The 18,801-nt window shown below is 38.2% G+C and overlaps 1 protein-coding gene across 5 annotated transcripts in view; it reads right to left on the bottom strand.

Annotated features, from left to right (window-relative positions):
- The window catches only part of LOC129733184 (transient receptor potential-gamma protein), a 204,702-nt gene that overhangs the window by 18,150 nt on the left and 167,751 nt on the right, over positions 1-18,801 (bottom strand). For 4 of the 5 annotated variants that reach the window (XM_055694814.1, XM_055694817.1, XM_055694818.1 and 1 more), the window contains exons 4-8: positions 16,419-16,814; positions 1,680-1,972; positions 610-740; positions 276-513; positions 67-209 (exon numbers count right to left, since the gene is read on the bottom strand). In XM_055694814.1, coding sequence (XP_055550789.1) covers positions 67-209; positions 276-513; positions 610-740; positions 1,680-1,937 — 770 coding nt within the window. In that variant the 5' untranslated portion in view covers positions 1,938-1,972; positions 16,419-16,814. The remainder of the gene's footprint in view (positions 1-66; positions 210-275; positions 514-609; positions 741-1,679; positions 1,973-16,418; positions 16,815-18,801) is intronic. The other variant, XM_055694816.1, reaches the window with a different exon arrangement.

Here is an 18,801-nt window from a genome sequence, read left to right as displayed (position 1 = left end):
ATTGTACAAATACAGATTGATCTGTATGTATGGCATCACTGCTACCAGTTACATTGTAGTACTTACCTCACATCGTGTGGCATCGGAAGCGTAGCTCCCCGATCCAGCAGAATTTTAATGATTTCGTAGTTGTCTCTGTGCGCCGCCAGAATCAACGGCGTAATATCCGGTGTGAAAGTCGCAGTGTCCGGGTGCAGGGCCTCCCAGCTCTGGAAATTAACAAAGCGTAAATTTTTGCTAGTGCTCCCCAATCGCCACGCGTAAAGTAAACTAACGTGCGGATCGCCATTCTTGTGACAACTATCCTCATGATCCAGCAGAACCTCGACCGCTTCGACAAATTCCTCCGAAATGGCGTGCAGCAGAGCGTCCTTCGTATCCACCCGGTGATTGATGAGCAATTCCACCATTTCCAGATTCTCGTTGTCGATTGCCATCAGCAGGGCGGACCGGCCGAGGGGGTCAACGCAGTTGATGTTGATATGGCCCTCGGCCTCTACCTTCTCTAGAATTCTGTTCGAATAAACAAAAAAGTGTTGGAAGCATGATTTGTTCGGTCAACCGACAAGCCAAACAGTCAGGCAGATAAAGCCACTAGCAAGAACATACCTTCGGGTGCTGGCCACATCGCCACGTTCGACAGCAAGCAGGAATTTCTTCTCGTCCAACGATAGGGCCGCAATTTCCTGGTGCGGACGAACCACATTTTCTTCCTCCATCATGCCGTGGATACTGTGCCGCTGTGTAGGACAAAAAGTAAAATGTTTGTTATGCAGTCGGGGTTTTGCATTTGGCGCGCTGCTTTTTACTCCCATTGACAACATTCCAAAAGGTGCAAGAAACTATGTAGCACTTTTTCGTTGAAAGCAGGTTCAGTTTGATATGGTAAATAAAATTCAAGAGATAGTAGGTCGTAAACTAAAACCGTAACGGTTGCCTATTCCATTTATTTCGATATCCTTTGGAAAGCCATCCGATATCAATTACTCTTTTGTGTTCTTAACTATCACAACCACACCGCATGGTGTGATGTAGAGAAATTATTGCGGTTCAGGCAAATTGTGCTCAATTTGGACTGAGCACGGAGCAGTGATAGAACATAAAACGTAGTTATTTGCGTTCCGGTGATGAAAACATAGTTGAACATTTCACGAAGCGTGAAGCTTCGCTTCTGTCAGTGGAATCAAAATCGAGGACAGACGCGATAGGCAGCGCAGCAAGTGTCGTTGAATCACGATGATAGTTAGTGTACCAATTGTGGATGAATGTACAGACATTTCTTTTTGAATTCTTTGAAGCGTCTATAAAAGTGAATCAAATAAAAATCATGATCTGTCTGGAACTGTTTTCCAAATCCATGAAAAATTTAATCGTTGAGGAGAAAAATTGAAACGCTAATGGAAATTACATATTTATCATTATTTCCCGTCTATCAGTAACGAGTTCGAATAATCCGCGAATCACAAATTCATCAAGTTTATCCTGCGTATCGAGTTCGGAGCAAGAAATGCGGCATTAACGGAGTATTATAATTACCACCGCAATCATCATCATCATAATCACTACCATCGTAATCATCATCGTTGCCGCTGTAATCCGCACGCCCATCAACAACTGGCAAAGCACACAACTTATCGAAACACAAACACTACAGGCCAGCAGAGTGGCCCACTACTCACCTTCACTCGTTTATCGGCAAACTTCTCGCCGGACGACGGTTGCATGTGTGGTGGCAGCGGAATCTCGATCTTGGTATCTTTCTTACTGCCGGGACCTCCACCACTGGCCGGTCCACCGATTCCACTACCGGCCATCGGGTCCGAAGAGTCGTCCCCACCGCGCGCTCGCAGGGTCATACTCTCCGGGGTCGATGTTCGGCGCGCTGCCGCTTTCTCATTTTTCACGAACAGTTTACTCTTTAGTGTTGCACTTTCCATCGGGTTGTTTTGCCCCACATTTTCTTCACCACTTTCTGTGTGTGTGTGTGTTGTTCCAGGTTTAATCCACAATTAGTGCGGAGTTGAAAGAGTGAAAAAAGAGCAAAATTAAAGTTAGTTTATCTTTATTTACAATCAGCTCGAGCTAAGCATCTAAATTTAAACAAACACCAATAGTTGAGAAAAAAATTACTGTCAGAATTTTAATGAGGAATTTAAGGAATTTAAACTAGAATATTAGTTTTGATTGGACCTATTTAAATTGAAATATCTAGGCAATTGACATAAGTTCATGTCCATTTTGATCAATAAGGAAAAATCTATAGTTAGTTAACTCTATAACGTCTACACATTTATTAGGTCAGTAGATAGCATAAATTCAATAATTTTGCATCACACTAGTGCTACGTAGACTAAGTAGGTAAACAACTGAAGTATAAATATATTGAAGGGTTCATGCACAAACAGCAACTCAATTTGTATCCGGTATTCAAGTTTCAAAAAGAAATGTTTAATAGATTTATTAGTTGTTGCTGAAGTACCATGCAATTTAGATCCTGTATCAACAACAGAGTAAAGTTTATTTCTACTACAGCATTTCCACTAACGTACTACCATAGAGTCTAAACTATTATCGATTTCCCATAATCGACTGCATCAATAAATGAAATTCGGAAACTGAGCCTATAATGACTAAAAACTCTAGATCTTTATGGTCTAACTCGGTAAACTGATTTGCTATAAAATGTAATATAAAATAAAAAATAATAATATAAATTTTTTTTCAACATGTCATTTTAGATTTCACAGTTGTTCTTTTTTGATAAAAAATTCATTTTCTGGTATCAATCGTTCCCGTTGACTCACGACTACGCTTTCAAAAGGGCCTATCAAAGAAAAAATTATACTGATGAATAAAATATTCTATATCAGAAAAACGGTTTGTTTGATTGGAATAGTATCTTCGGTAAAGCTGTGAGTAATAAAAATGTAGTTCTATTAAAAATTGTTGAGTCACACCATCCAAAATTTTTACACATTGAAGACAACAATGTTTACTACAATTTGTAAAAATTTGGCGATGGTAAAATTATAGGCAAAAACATTAAAATTTTCAAGAAAAGCTTTTTATTTGAGCCAAAATGTTTCGTTTGAATCAGGTTAAGTCTTCAGCAAAGTAGGATTAGTATTCTTGTCGTTTCAGAAACACATAAGCAAAGCCTTGGTGCTACATTCCGTATCGGAACTCGACCTTCTGTTTATTATACACAGACTTCGCAGCCAACTGTTTAGTGTACAGGACATTTGCGGGGCTAGCACTACGATCCTACTGACACTAACAGTCTCTCCCGAGCCGAGACCTACGACGACTGGCTTGTTAGGCCAGCATCGTACCTCGAGACCAGCTGGGAGAGTTTTTTTTTTTTCAGAAACATACGAACATACAAAAGAAGAAAAAAGAATTCTTCTTGAGATGAAGTTGAAAGAACAAAAAAATAATTAATAAAATATCTAGGGTAATCGCTCTATTATTCATCTCAACAGCTTGGTGCACCTATATTCATCTTAATTCTCCCATTTGTTCAATTTACCGTCAAATTTCTATTTGCTTCTCGATTTTCTCAAGTGACTGAAAGTTTTACGTTGAAAATATGGTAAAATTTGACGATAAATTGATCAAAAAGACGTGATGAGATAAATAAAGGTACTGAGATGAATATAGGAGCGGTTACCCTACAACAGTCCAGATACAATTTGTTTTCCAAAAACTGCATATTAATAGCTTAACATGTTTGTTTGGAGATGATAGAATAAAAACTAAAAAAGTTATAAATTAAAAAAAAAATCAATTTATATTCGTCACTTTGTCATTTGTCATCTTTTACAGTGTATATTTATTTTGTCCAAAGCACAAAATAACCATCTACAACTTTGCCAAAGACGCTCTACCGATCCGAACGAACCGCTTAAGCAGGTATTAGACGAAGCGAATATTTGCTTAAAATAAAATCCGTACCAAAAATAGCAAATATTTGCTTCGTGTAATACCTGCTTTAGACACGGAAAATATTTGCTATCGTAAATAGACACTTGATGTCTCGGGTTTTGTGCTGACATGAATCAAACTTTGGGATAATCCCCTGCGCCGAGTGTCTATTTACGATAAAAAACAAGTTTTCCTTCACCAAAATTTGACAGATTGTAGTAAAAATTGTTGTCTTCAATGCATAAATAAAAGATTTTTAAAAGGTTACTTTTTGATATTTTGTCACAATTTGTAAAATTGGCACAGAAATGAACAAAATTTTCACGGTGTTTATATTTTTTAGAACCGTATTTTCATTGCCTATAACTTTGCCGAAGAAACTATTTCAATCAAACAAACCGTTTTTCTGATATAGAATATTTTACACCTTTTTTGGATAGGTTCTTTTGAAACAGCAGTCGTCAACATAAGCAACTGATATAAAAAAATTACCTCCTCATCATAATGTAGCAACTGTGCAAAGTTACAGTAAAATCGGAAATGATCGATCAGCAATGATTTGCGTAGTAGCGTGGACTGCCCCAGTTTAGATTTTGAAATAAAACTTGGACGTCATTCATAAATTTAGGACTTTTTTCGATGTTTACGACCCCCTTTCCTAAATAAAAGGAAAAATTAGGTAAATAAAGTGTGTAGTAGCAGACGGATTAAGCCAAAATTAATTGACTGCCCTTCCAAGGTTCAGCTGTTAGAACCTCAGCGAGAAATATTTCAACTGATTTTTTTTTCACTTTTGAAATTTTTCATTTTAGTTTTTTCAATCATACGTGATAATTTCTCGAATTGCCCTTAGTAACCCCCCCCCTCTCCACCTAAATCTTTGCGTAATTTGTAAATGAACCCTTATGTGAATTTTACCTGATTTAGAATATATCTAATTTTACTTATAAAGTCATCTGTATTTCAACCTATCATGTATAATAGAATGAATAGGAAAATGCTATCTGTCAAAATTCATGGTGTTTTGTTCGTGAGCGGAAAAAACTTTCATTGACCAATATTTTATTTGGAAAATATAATAGGTGTAAAGTAAACTATCGTTTGCGGTAAAAAAATGGACTTTTTTCAGATGGTGATGAATAAAAAAAACTAAGACAGATAATTGAGTTGGATAGATTTTCCATGGAAAGTAATCGTGTTAGCTTCCTCGCAAAAAAATATTACGTCCTTGCGTGCGACCTTCCGGCAGTTAACCGGAACATTCGCCACGGCGGACGAAAACATGCGTGTAGGCATTTTTTTAAGCTCTTTCTTCATTTTTTTATTATTTTCTCCCCGTTTTCGCAACAAAATGGTTGGAATATATCTCGCGCTTCAAGTTTACCCAGAAATTCTCGATGGGACGCAGCTGGGGGACGTTGGGCGGATTCGCCGACTTCGGTACCACATCGATATTCAGCCGCTCTATCTCCTCCAACGATCGCTTCGAATAGTGGGCTGACGCCAAATCTGGCCAGAACACCGTGGCTTCGCCCTTATGGTATTTCGTGATGAACGACCAACTTCTGGCAGGCACTTCGTACTATAAATTTCCCCGTTCACGGCCAGTCCGGAGCGAAAGAAGAGCGGCTTTGTCATCTCGCTGATTGCCAGCCGGAGCAGCACCTTCTTGGGGATATTGGTGTGTGAAATAAATTTCACCTCAGAGCTCACTTCCTTCGTGGGAGAAGTGAAATACGAAGTACACTGCCAGTCGTTGCCATCCAGAGTGAGATAGGTCTCGTCGTCCATCACCACTGCCACATCGCGATTCGCCGGGAAAATCGACATGACCATCTTATTCAACCGTTGTCGCTGCGTCATTGCCTGCAGCTCCGAGACCAGTGGATGGGACTGCCGCTTCCTGACATGTATGTCCATGTTCTCCAGATACTTTTTCACTGTTTTACCGCATGCACCAGCCTACCAGCCAAGTGCACACAGCGATTTATCCACTTTTCCCTCGGTCTTCCTCTTCAGCATCCTTTGAAGCTTCTTGTCGCTCTTGGCCGTTGGCCGTCCAGAACCGAGCTTTCTTTCGATGCTCTGATCGTTGTCCAATAGTGTCAAGATGTTGTAGATGCCGAAACGGGCATATCCGGCGTCCACAAAGTGCCGCACGATGTCCATTTTTGACGCAGCGGGATACCGTTCTTTTAACGCGCACACTTCTGAATGGAGTAGCTTCACTTTTTTCACCATCACAGTTAGAGTTTGACTGATAGAGCTGTCAATTTTATTTTGCTTACTCATGGGTTACTATGATTTATGATGCATGAACAGTTTCGTCGGTGCGATTAAAGGTAAACCCATGAAAAATCGGCAATTTTTGTCCATTTTTTTACCGCAAACGTTATACATCGTGACGGGACTGTTAATACAATTTGCTTATTGAAAAATATTGATTAACGGTTTTCTGTGAGTGATAACAATAAGCCTGTACTGATACACTGATATTTCATAAGTTGGGTTGATAATTTTGCTTTTTGTGTACCGATAAAGGGTCACGGTAAACATTTCAGCCCTGATACAAAACGGCTGATCAAAAACTACACAATGAAGGTGAAACTTTCAAAAAAAAAATAGCAGAATGCTTCGAGTGCTCACAGAATATAGTTCCGTTCAATTCAATTTCTGTTTCGATGGCTATAGATGTGAGGAATGCATCTTTTTTGCGAATTTCAGCACTCGGTGGTGCCTCCACCCCTTTCCTCCCTCGTGTTTCTAATGTTCACCTTTATTCTGTAGTTTTTGATCAGCCCTTTTGTATCAGGGCTGAAATGTTCACCGCAACCCTTTATCCTTTAATTAATTTTAATTAATTGCAAATGAAAGGTCTAGTTGCCCCATAGGTTGCTATTGAATTTCATTATAATCGGATTTTTCGTTTAGAGGTTATGTATGAAAATGCAAAGAGCACGAAACATCATTATCTTTGAAACTACACAACCGATTTTAACAAAACTGATGTCAAATAAACGAGCCATCTCCAGAACCCTCAACTTACAAATTTCATAATGATTAAATATATGGTTCAAAAGTTATGTAAAGAAATGTTTTCCGGAGGCTGTTTAAACTCACTCATTTTTCTCAGAGATGGCTGGACCGATTTTTACAAAATTAGTCTTGAGCGAAAGGTCTAGTTGTTCCATAGGTTGCAATTGAATTGCATTGTAATCGGTTGTTTTTTTTTGTCCGTTATTTAGAAAAATGTGAAATCACGTTATAAAAGCAAAACTTATACCAAAGCCTGGTTAAACTCACTCACTTTTCTCAGAGATGGTTAGACCGATTTTAACGAAATCAGTTGCAAATGAAAGGTCTAGTGGCCTTATAACACCCTATTGAATTTCATTGTAATCGGATTTTTAGTTTAGGCACCGTTTAGGCACATTTTGAAAATGTACGAAACTTCATTAAAAATGTACGAAACTTCACTTCATTGAGAAACTTCATTATCTCAGAAACTACACAACCAATTTAAACAAAACTGGTGTCAAATAAACGGGGTCTTGAAAATCCTTAACTAATGATTAAACATGTAGCTCAGAAGTTTTCAAAGGAAACGTGTTCCGGAGGCTTTGAAACTCATTCATTTTTCTTAGAATTAGCTGAATCAATTTATCAAAATTAGTGTCGTATTGAAGGTCTAGTTACCCCACAGGACCCTATTGAATTTTATCGTAGTTTGACTATAACTTTGTCAGCTATGTATGAAAGAAAGAAATCACCTTTTGAAAGGAAACATATTACAAAGATTGCTTAAGCTCACTCAATTTTTTCAAAATGGTTGGACCGATTTTCACAAAATTTGTCTCAAACATACTTAAATTATTACTTTATATATAACATAAATACCGGCTTCCGAACCGGTTCCAGCTTCCTGAAAACATTGGGTAATATTTGTCTCTTTTAGGTTGTTTTCCAGAAATCGGAAGTTACTATCTAGAAATTTAAAATGGCGTTTCAAGTTGATTTCTGGCCTCTGGGTATAACGCTTACGCAATACTCATAATGGATGATATTTGGACACATCAAGCTGTTTTCCAGAAACTGAAAGTCGGCATCTTCTCCATCGAAATACCCAGATTAGGCACAAATTGGCCATTTTAGGATGTATTCCGGTAACCAGGAGTAGTCACCTGGATTTTTCGCGTGATGTTTTTGAAACATATTTATTTCATGGTATTTGCATGTGTAAGTGTTAATGTAGGCTTATATGTTTGTAAATGTTATGTTTTAAATGTTCGGTATAGTTGTGCTGTTGGCTACCAGAAATTCGTTATTTAAAGTGGGAAATAAATCCAGCAGAAATTTTCAAGGTGTATTTTTTTCTAAAAATTGAAGTGTTCGTGTATATCTATTTTTACAAATCATGAGTTCGAATGAGAAAGGTTGGGTCTCATAGCTAGGTGGATTAACTTGGGTTTTTTTTTTTCAAATAGTATGGTAACAATTAGGTCGATTCCCGATGATAACCCAAAAGTGGCAAAGTCAATATGGGACAGTTATGCTGGTACCGGATGTCTACTGGAGCGAAAGCTCGAATGAGGCAGTGACAGGTTCGTTATATCCGAACAAAGTGCATTGGGGCTGAAGTAAACCAGCAGATCGAAGTGACCGTTGCGAATCACGAAAGTTCAGCAAAGAGGAATTCTTGGGGAGTCGACTTCGCCATCCAATACTTCGGCCACAAACACGACTTGTTGAGTTTTCCTACGTCGTTCTAGCATGTCAAGACCAATAAGACGACATCACTCGAATTACGGTGGAAGATTAGTAGAATCACGCCAGGGAAGATTCCTTAATGCCAACCAAATGAACCTTCTATGATTGATCCTTAAAGTCCGAGCAAGTTGATAAGAAGACCAAATCAAACACCCATTTTCCAATAATGGTCTCACAAGTGAGCAGTATAAAGCTTTTAAACAATACGGATCCTTGAATTCACGTTCTATTTTACTAATAAAACCGAGCTGTAGAGCTGCCTTGAAAGTGATAGATGAGAGGTTAAGGTTAAAATTTTTTCAAAACTTCGCCGAGTTCGACTAACTGTTGAGAAGTTTGCCGATATGAATTAAATGCTTACAGTACTGGACAAAAATAAGTACGCACCCACTATCCTAATGTTGAACTCCCTGTATCTTTTTCAATATAAGGTATATGAACTCGATGAATTCGGATAAGTTGTAGTATTTCTAATATACTAACTATTGGTATAATAATTTTGTCAAAGAATTGCATAATAAATTCACACTTCAGCATAATTGTAATTAAGCTCTATTTTCGCTTGGTCAAAATAAAGTACGCGTTCTTTATATCATCATCAGGTACAATCGGATAAGATGGGGAAAAAGCAAATTTCCGTAGATATTCGTAAACTTATAGTTAACAACCGTCAGGAAGGTCTTTCTAATAGAGAAATTGCTCGAAAATACGATTTGTGAAGCAGGAGCACGAAAAATATGCAAAAAGCATGGAGAACTGGGAAGCGTAGCCGATCGGAACGGTAGAGGAAGGAAGCGGAAAACTACAACTAGCGATGATCGCCGAATTTCTCGAGAAGTGGCAAAAAATTCTTTCGCTACCAGCCGAGTGATTCGTGAAAATGCTGATTTAAATATTTCTGAACGGACCGTGCGCAGAAGACTACAGGAATTGGGTTATAAGAGTGGATTTGTCCAACGACGACCTTTGATTCGAAAGGTTAACAGGTTTGTTAACTTCGTATTCAGCATACATTTTTGGCTGAGGTTTATTTCTGCAGGATCAAACGCCTCAAATTCGCTCAAAAATACATCGACAAGCCGAAAGAGCTATCACAGGTTATCTGGAGCGATGAAAGTAAATTTGAACTCTTTGACCACAAACAACGAGCACGAGTTTGGACGAAACCTGGTGAGAAACTTGCCGATAAAAATTTTCAGAAGACGGTCAAGCACGGAGGTGGCAGTATCATGGTGTTGGTAATATTGAGAAAATTGATGGCATAATGACGGCAGACTATTACATCAGCATTTTAAAGAGAAATCTTACAGAGTCGGCGCGAAAGGTTGGCTTAGAGAAGAAGTTCACTTTTCAACAAGACAATGATCCTGAGCATACCGACCACAAAACCACTGCGTATTTCCGTGCTTCACGTATCAAGCTATTGGAATGGCCATCACAAAGCCCGGACTTAAATCCGATAGGAAATTTGTGGTCGATTTTGGATCAAAATGTCGACAAGGGAGATGTCACCAACCGCGACAAACTGTTTGAAGCTTTGGAAAAACTTGGACAAATATCGACTCCCAACATATTAAAAACCTCGTTGAAAGTATGCCTCGACGCCTGCAATTCGTGATTGAAGCTAAAGGTGGCCAAACTAAATACCTAAATAAAGAAAAATCAGTTTGAACGTTGAATCAGTATAATGCGTATTTTATTTTGTCCACAAGAAAAATGACAATTTCCAAATATAAGCTCTTTTTATGTTTATATGTCGTTCGCATGTCGCTTTCTCTAACATTTTTCGAAAGCACACCTCCAGTACTATCTTTTGTTAGAACACTTTGATTATCCATCTGCCTTAGATTCTACCTAAATCAAGAAAGTTTGAACATATCACAGGTGCGTACTTTTTTTGTCCAGTACTGTACGTCAACCTGTGCTTTCTGCTCCATAGCAAAGCAAAGCCTTGGTGCTACATTCTGATTTGGAACTCGACCATCTGTATATTTATACACAGACTTCGCAGCCGACTGTTTAGTGTACAGGACAATTGCGGGGCTAGCGCTACGATCCTACTGACACTAACAGTCTTTCCTGAGCCGGGACTCGAACCTATGACGACATGGCTTGTTAGACAAGCATCGTACCTCGAGACCAACTGGGAAATTTCTGCTCCATATGTCCATGTCCATGTCTCCATATGTGACAGAACGCCCGTATTGATCACTGAAAATGTAGTTTTTCGTACACAAGAGGATTCTCGAGCTTACTACAGTTTCAAACAATTTAAACGAAGCAGAAAGACTGGTTATGTCTCGATAATTTCGTATGTTTCGCCGATCTCTACTTTAAATACAGGAAACATGTAAGACTGCTTCCAAATTATCAGGAATCTTCCTTGTTCGAATGTTCGATCAAACATGCGACATAAAGGTTCAGCTATAACACCGGGTATTAACCACTGCAAGGATGCCATCCGGCCCCACCGGAAGCGGATGTTTTAAGTCGTTTTACAGCAGCCACGATCATATCGGCAGTGATTTCGAATGTGCTTAGAGCAACTAGGTCAAGCGGTACATCCGCAAAAGCAATCTTAGCATCCAACTCGTAAGCAAAGCTAACGGCGAAAACAGAAGCGAAAAATTTAGCGAATAACTCGCGTATTTCTGTAAGCTGCGATGAGATAAATGGATTGCTTTGATGATTTGATATTCAGACAATTCATTTTCAAAGTGAAACATTCAGAAGAAATTTTTTTTACTGCTGTAATTATGAATCATTTTCCTGAAATAGTTGATTCAAATTGAACATCTTTTTTCCTAAAAATCCACACATTATTGATACCCGAAAATGACGAACAATAAATACGAACGATTTAAAAATGTTGAAATAACATAAACGATACTACAGCAAATTTTAACGCTAACCAGTTAAAGAGAGTCAAAATGCTTTAATATTAGCTTTCACTGTTTTCTAACGCCTACCGATTTTCTACAAGATGTCCTAAAAATTAAAAGTGAAAAACATGTCAGTAAATACTTTTTTATGACACTTGCTCTCATGATCAGATTTTGTTCCAAAGTTTGAATCGAAGCAGCATGCGGTTGATCCTGGATTCTTAATTGATTTGACAAATATTAAAGCTACAACAAGTGGTCCCCGTGGTTCTGTGGTTAGCGATGTCGGTCGGCTAGCTCTCCCACACGGTTGTGATATCGGGTTCGATTCCCGATCAGGTCGAGGAACTTTTCGAGCTGGAAATTTTCTCGACTCAGCGCTGGGGCAGGGTGTATCGTTGTACTTATCCTACAACATGCAAAATGTGCCGAAAACAATATCGATAACGAATTCTCTCAACTAATCTAGTTGATCGAGACCGCATTAGCCCCCAGGCTAGCGTGCGATATTGTTTTTAAGGCTACAACTATAATTTCAGAATTTTTGCGGTAAAATCCGGGACCCGCAAATTTGGCCTACTTCAAATTGATGTATTTCCGTGAAAAAACCTGAAATGCTGCATGTGGAAGTGTAGTCTAACTATATACAATGGTTGCTACGATGAGTGTTCACCGTTTGCTAGCCAAATTTCAAAATGGCATTTGAACAATAGGAATCAAGAGGTGTCAAAATTCTGCTCGCGCAGCAAGAGAATCTGACATTCTCGCACGCCAAGTTGTCAAATTTGCTGTAAGTGGCCGAATCGACCGTTACAAGCATTTTTAAAGTATTTGTGGAGCGTCTGTCGACTGTCAGGAAGCCTGAAAGCGGCGGCAGCTGTAATCCGGTATGGCAGCGACGACGAGGAAGGTGGCGATGGAACATGAGCGGAATCCTAGCCCCTCCGTCCGGGACGTCGTTGGCAAGCTCAATGTCTCCCATACTACTGTAAAGCGGGTTGTCGACGTTTAAGAAGGTGAAGGTGGCAAACCGAGATTACAAACAAAACACGTCGGCAAAGCAGCGGCCCCGAAAGCTATATAGAAATCTGCTCAAAAAGCTCAACTGGGTCATCATGGACGACGAAACTTATGTGAAGGCGGATTCTAAGCAACTTTCGGGGCAGGAGTTTTATATCGCACCAGAAAAAGGGATGGAAATTGCGAAAAAAAATATTGCAGTAACGTGACAAATATGTATTTTCTTCATTCCTAGAGGTTATGGTCAAATTTGCATAAAATAAATTACAACCCAAGTAACAAACCATATGCTAATTGGTTTTATTAACGGTTTATCGAAATATTACTTCATATATCAAATTTAACTCATATTACTTATATTATATACTAATATTTAACTATTATATCAAATTGACGAAGACGTTCGATACCGTATAAAAATCCATCACAGTGGACGCTGATAGATGAAAAAGTTGAAAAAGTGGATCATTCAGGCGGGAATTCAATTTAAATCGATACGATATTTTAAATTCAATGTGGACATAGGGTAACCGCTCCTATATTCATCTCTGTACCTATATTCATCTCTGTACCTATATTCATCTCATCACGCCTTTTGGATCAATTTATCGTCAAATTTTACGACGATAAATTGGCTAAATGAGAGAAATAAGATGAATATAGGTGCAGCTGGCTGTTGAGATGAATAATGGAGCAGTTCCCCTATTATGCCTTTTTAGGATAGATTTCATGGCTATCTAGGAAAAGTTTGTCTTCAGAAGTTCATACAGTGCTTTTTCGCTTTTATCAACAGTCGTTTTTATCACTACTCGTCAAATTCACGCTCGATTTTATTACGGTTTTTTTTTTTTCGTTTTTATCACGCTTTTTTTAAAAATAACTTCAAATCAAGAATAATGTACTTCCAGTTGCAGAAAATGTATTTGAAACATCATTTTCATTTGTGCCTTGTGTCCTTGCATGTGTATAGTTTTATAAACTCAATTTATTCGATCAATTTTCTGAGACAATCAAGTGTCATATCTGTTACAAATAGTTGTAATTTAGAGAAAAATGAACCGTGAAATACGTATTTCATTGTTTTCGAAGCAAAAATTACGTATCATTCGAGCAGTTGAGAAAGAAGATCTGTTAACAACTTAAAAATCCCTACAGTTCGGTCCTCATAGAGCGTGGTTTTAAAAATTATAAAATCTAGCGGTTCCACAATTTCACAAAAACAAGCATGAGACTCTGCTAGCTATGCTAAATAATGGGCAGTACAAATCATATTGATATTGCATGTATAATAGCCCGCGCCCGCGAAAATTTGATAGAGAAAAATATCAAAAACTAACCTTTTCTTGTTTACTCATATGTAACTTGAACTTATATTCCATTCAACTATGCAAGTGCATCATTTTACTCAAAATATCATAAATTTCAATTGAATCCAACACAAAAAATTCAATTTTTATCATTTCGCTAAATTCACCGTTTTTTTGACCGTGATAAAATCGAAAAAGCACTGTACTAGTTTTATTCAAGCTCAACTATTGTTTTTCAAGAATGCAATAAGTAAATATGATTCTATTGCGGTACCAAATTGTTTGTCAGCCATCTCACAGCTATCACATGACCAAACTTTCTTGAGTAAGTTTCCTCGAATACTTAACCAAGAAAGATTAGTCTTCTGACCAAGAAGAGATGGCTGCCAAGTCACGGGTTGAATGGCACAATCTCACCCAGGCTGACGATACTACAAAATCTCACAGATGAAAAGGCCCATATAACAATTTTCAAATTAATTTTACATTCTTTGAACGCTGGAATTATAAGCCTTAGTCTTTTACTTCCAGATTGCGCCCATCGTCATTGATTTGGGAAGGCAAAATAATACAAAACAAATTGCAATAAACATTTTTTTCTGTAAACGCTTTCATAAGGTAAGGAATAATTATATTTTTTCTGAACGAAAGATTCAAGTTTCTTCGAGCGTTCTAATTTAACTATCTTTAATAAATATTCAACGTCAAACTGAGCTTCTTTTCTAGCAAGCAACGAATCTGTCCAGGTAAACTGCGAAACAGAGTGATGTTTTTTTCCTTGCTAACCATCAATTCATCAGATCTAATTAAATAACAGCGGCGTTGGTTTTTAACTTTTCTGTTCTATCATTTTTCACTTTAATTCAACCTGACTGCGAACTCCCACAGAAAGTTCCGAGAAAAAAATCAATGAGACGCTAAAAGGAATGCAAGTAGATTATCTATGCATCATAACGTAACTTTGTTCACTGAGCTCTACGATACTCTGCAATATCCTGTTTCCCGGTTCATACCGTGCTGGCTGGCTGAGATGGAAAACAACTTTATTGCGTGGTGTCCTTGTCGTAGACCCGTGCTTTCACGATGCAAAAGGTATCAGTTAGTTTCACCACCATAATGCAATGGCACGATAAAATTCATAATAATGAAGAAAGTTTCTGCCCATGGTGGCCTCCGGTCGGCAACTTGTGAGAAAAATCTCGTTAAAGGGTTCTATCGAAGGTGGATATCGTCACAGTTCATAAAATCATTATGATTACTGTCAACTGCTTGCAAGTTATGCGAGCTTGCTTTAAAGTTATAGAAAGTTGAGCACCATTAACATCCGCATAATGATTGTATGCAAATTTCTTTGCTATTTTTTCCCCTTGTTGGCGATGTTGGTGGTGATAGGGTGGAAAGTTTTTCACTTAAAGTAAACAAAGCTAATGAGAGCATAATTTTTCTCTAGAGCTACCTGACCTCTTACTAAACTATTTAAAAGTGTACGATGCAGTGCAGAATCCGGACAAAAATCCAGTCAATCTCAAGTGCTATCGTATTTTGTACTTTGACCCACATTCTTCAATCGATAGTTTATAAGTTTATCTGCCAAGCAGATGATAGTTTGTTTTACCTATGGGCGAAACCCGGATTTAAATGTAAAAATAACCACCCTCGGAGCAGTAAATTGACGACTGCCGGAATGATAATTTATCACGACATGCTTCTAGCTTTTTTGTTTCTCGCTAGTGTGGAAATCCTTCCCGCTATAAATTAATTCCAAGCTGATTCCCATGTTCACTGTTGACGGGTAAAGTTGCGCTTGCTATCAGAGAAAGGAAAGAACGTTTCATATTTACTGCTGGTTCGGTAATCAGCCCACATGAACACTACACCCGGCCACCTCAGCTAGTTTTTGTTTGCAAAGCTACTCCGACAAATTCCGGTCAGCCGCTGGTCGTACGGTATGAGAGAAATGGCCTGCCTGCAATCAGAATGTACGAGAATTCTGGGAAACGGCAGACAGCCGGACATGTGAATTCACAGTTGGGGCTAATCAGCGATTTATCACGGGAACGGAAATAAATTGCATGACTCTATCGGAGCGGGCTTTTCGGGCGGGCGAACAAGCTGTTCGACTGACTGCAGTTGATTTCCCATACGTAGATGTGACAGAAGAAAGTACCTAATTCAATTCGAATCATTCGGGAATTTAACTTACGGAATTCTGTTTTTAGCATCTTTTTCTGTTTGAAATAAACGATTTCAAATTGTTATGTTATAAACATCTTGCATTGAAGTATTAGTCATCAAGCAGCCAAAAAAAAAACCATTCCCAATAGAATAAAACCGAACACAAATTTCATAAAACGAGTTCCAAAACCAAATCCCATTCGCATTCAAACAATCTAAAACACAATACCAGGGAAAATTATCTAATGCATACACAAAAAACACAGACAGGAGGATTAGAACCATAGGGATAGGAAAAGTTTCGCGAAAAAAAATCTCCTAAAATCGTCTACGGGTACAATACCATTCAGAACTTGGGTTCAACATTCGATCGGTTGCAATCAGCGGTGTTGTGCGAAAAAGTTGCAGATGCTGAAGAGTTGTTCTCTCGGGGGGCAACTGTAGGGAGCAGTTTGCGCAAACTAATCACTCCGCAGCTCGTACAGGTTTGTTTTTTTTTTCTTTCTTTACTCTACTGACGATGCACTTCAATGTATGTGTGTGTGTGTGTGTTAAATTTGTTAAATTAAATTGAATCGTGTTTGGGACAATTAGCTTTGAGATATTTACACTGACTGAGTTGGTTCTTTATTATCGTTTATGGTAAAAGTTTTGAAATATCTCGTTAGTGAGCAAGAGTTTGGTGTGTTTGCTGTATGGGACCGAGAGTAAACATTCTGCATACTATAAACTATCAATGCTGAAAATAGACAAGAGCAAAATACGAGAAATAGTCTTGCTTGAATTCAAAGTGTTGGAGAGGTTGTAACGGTTTATAACACTACAGGAATTAGTATACTTTTTACGGTATATTTCTGCCTCTTCGTATGTACAAGCATGCATCTTCCACGATTTACACCAGCCACCACCGGCAGAGGGTTGTCACGCAGCGTCTTTGTTCATATCCCAGCCACTGTTGTGAGATACCGGTACTGCGTTTTGTTTAAGGGCAATCACTGTCAGCACTAGAGACGGCAAAGCACTGTAAACTACTAATAAAATATGTTCACGTCACTACGAGCAATAATAAGTAAGTATTAGATCGAAAGAAAATGTGCATTCTACGCAATCAGCCATATGGAGCCAGCATCAACATTGATGAAAAATGTGTTTGCTCCAATGGAAGAAGCTTTGTTTGATTTATCATTGCACTCTGGCATCTGTCGATGTGTTTCTTCCTCCCGCAAGGCGACAGTTGAACCATTAGAGGATATCCATCTGTTTGACCTGCTTCGGGCAAACATTGGCTGTCCTATGATGACAAACGTTGGGATTCCACTGTTAATTAGAGATGGACAATGATGTATGGGACCATGTTCGATTCACTTGGTTTTTCGGATTCAACTGGACTCTACCGGTCCACTCTCGTCGATTGACTATAGCTAAAATTTAACCGAATCCGGACGAAGGTTCACTGCAGTCAAACCTTAACGCGTCGATTTTCTATAATGCAATACTTGCGAGGAGAGTAATCTGTATTTAGTTTGTTTGCCATGGAATATTCAGTATAATTTCCGAATAAATCGGTTAATGTTGTTGAAATGTTTTTCCAAAACAAAACTTATTTATAATGAGTACTGGTATATGCTTCAAAACCACTTTGGTTATGAGTGAAATTAGTATAGTTTACTTTATGAAACAAATCCGAGAAATTCTCTACGGTCCCAAGATGTAAACCGGGGCGAGATTGATCTATTCCACCATGAAATCCATGTATTCTATTGGAACTGTACATGGTAAATGCCGATTTCAAACGAAAACAACAATACTTCTGGTTAAAATCTATTTATTGTGACTCACAAGATTAAATTAACTAAATTTGATCAGTGCGTCTTGAACTGTCCTACAGATCAGACGTTTTTTCGGTTGCTTGTGGACTGGTCTTTGACTGCCTATAGCTTCAAAGTTTGTGTTTTGTCAGTGTGTCTTTTAAAGATTACCTGAAAGTTATTTCCCATCAGTCTTTCTCAAGACTACCTACTTTTGAATTTAACATTTGTTTTAACTTTTTTCGTATCGCCTGAAATGGCTGGACGGAAAAAGAAACCTCGCATCGCTGCGGGGAGGAAAAGAGAGGCATCTCTTTCTGACACATCGAGTGTCTGTAGTGACAATCCTTTTGATATTTTGCCTGAGCAAGAAGCTGGTGAAATGGAAGTTATTAATAATGAAACTATACAAAATATAAAATCTTTAAAAAAGGAGAAAGTTCCACCTATTGTGGTAACTATTTCTTCTGAATTTAATATATTCAAAAAGGAACTTTCAACGTTTGTTTCTGACGTTAAAGTTACCTATCAAATTGGCCGTAGAGGTGAATGCCGCTTATTAGCCGACTCAGTAAAGGGTCGTGATCGTCTTGTTCAGTATTTAACTGACAAGATGTACAAATTTTTTACATATGACACCAAGAACACCAAGCCGTTCAAGGTTGTCTTGAAAGGTCTCACCAACGATCAAACCGTTGATGAGATCAAACTTACTTTAACAGAATTACTTGGCATAGCCCCCACCCAAGTAATTCTAATGAAACAAAAATCACGAGGCGAAAACAGTCAGAGAACTGGAATTTCCCTTGTTAATTATTTAATTCATTTTAACCGCAATGAGGTTAACAACTTAAAATTTTTTGAAAAAGCACATGCTTTGTATAATGTGCGTGTAAAGTGGGAAATTTATAGGAAGTA

Source organism: Wyeomyia smithii, chromosome 3, assembly GCF_029784165.1.
Source record: "Wyeomyia smithii strain HCP4-BCI-WySm-NY-G18 chromosome 3, ASM2978416v1, whole genome shotgun sequence".
Taxonomy (NCBI): Eukaryota; Metazoa; Arthropoda; class Insecta; order Diptera; family Culicidae; genus Wyeomyia; species Wyeomyia smithii.
The sequence above is the reverse complement of the archived record's forward strand: the minus strand, read 5'-3'. Positions and strand labels throughout refer to the sequence as shown.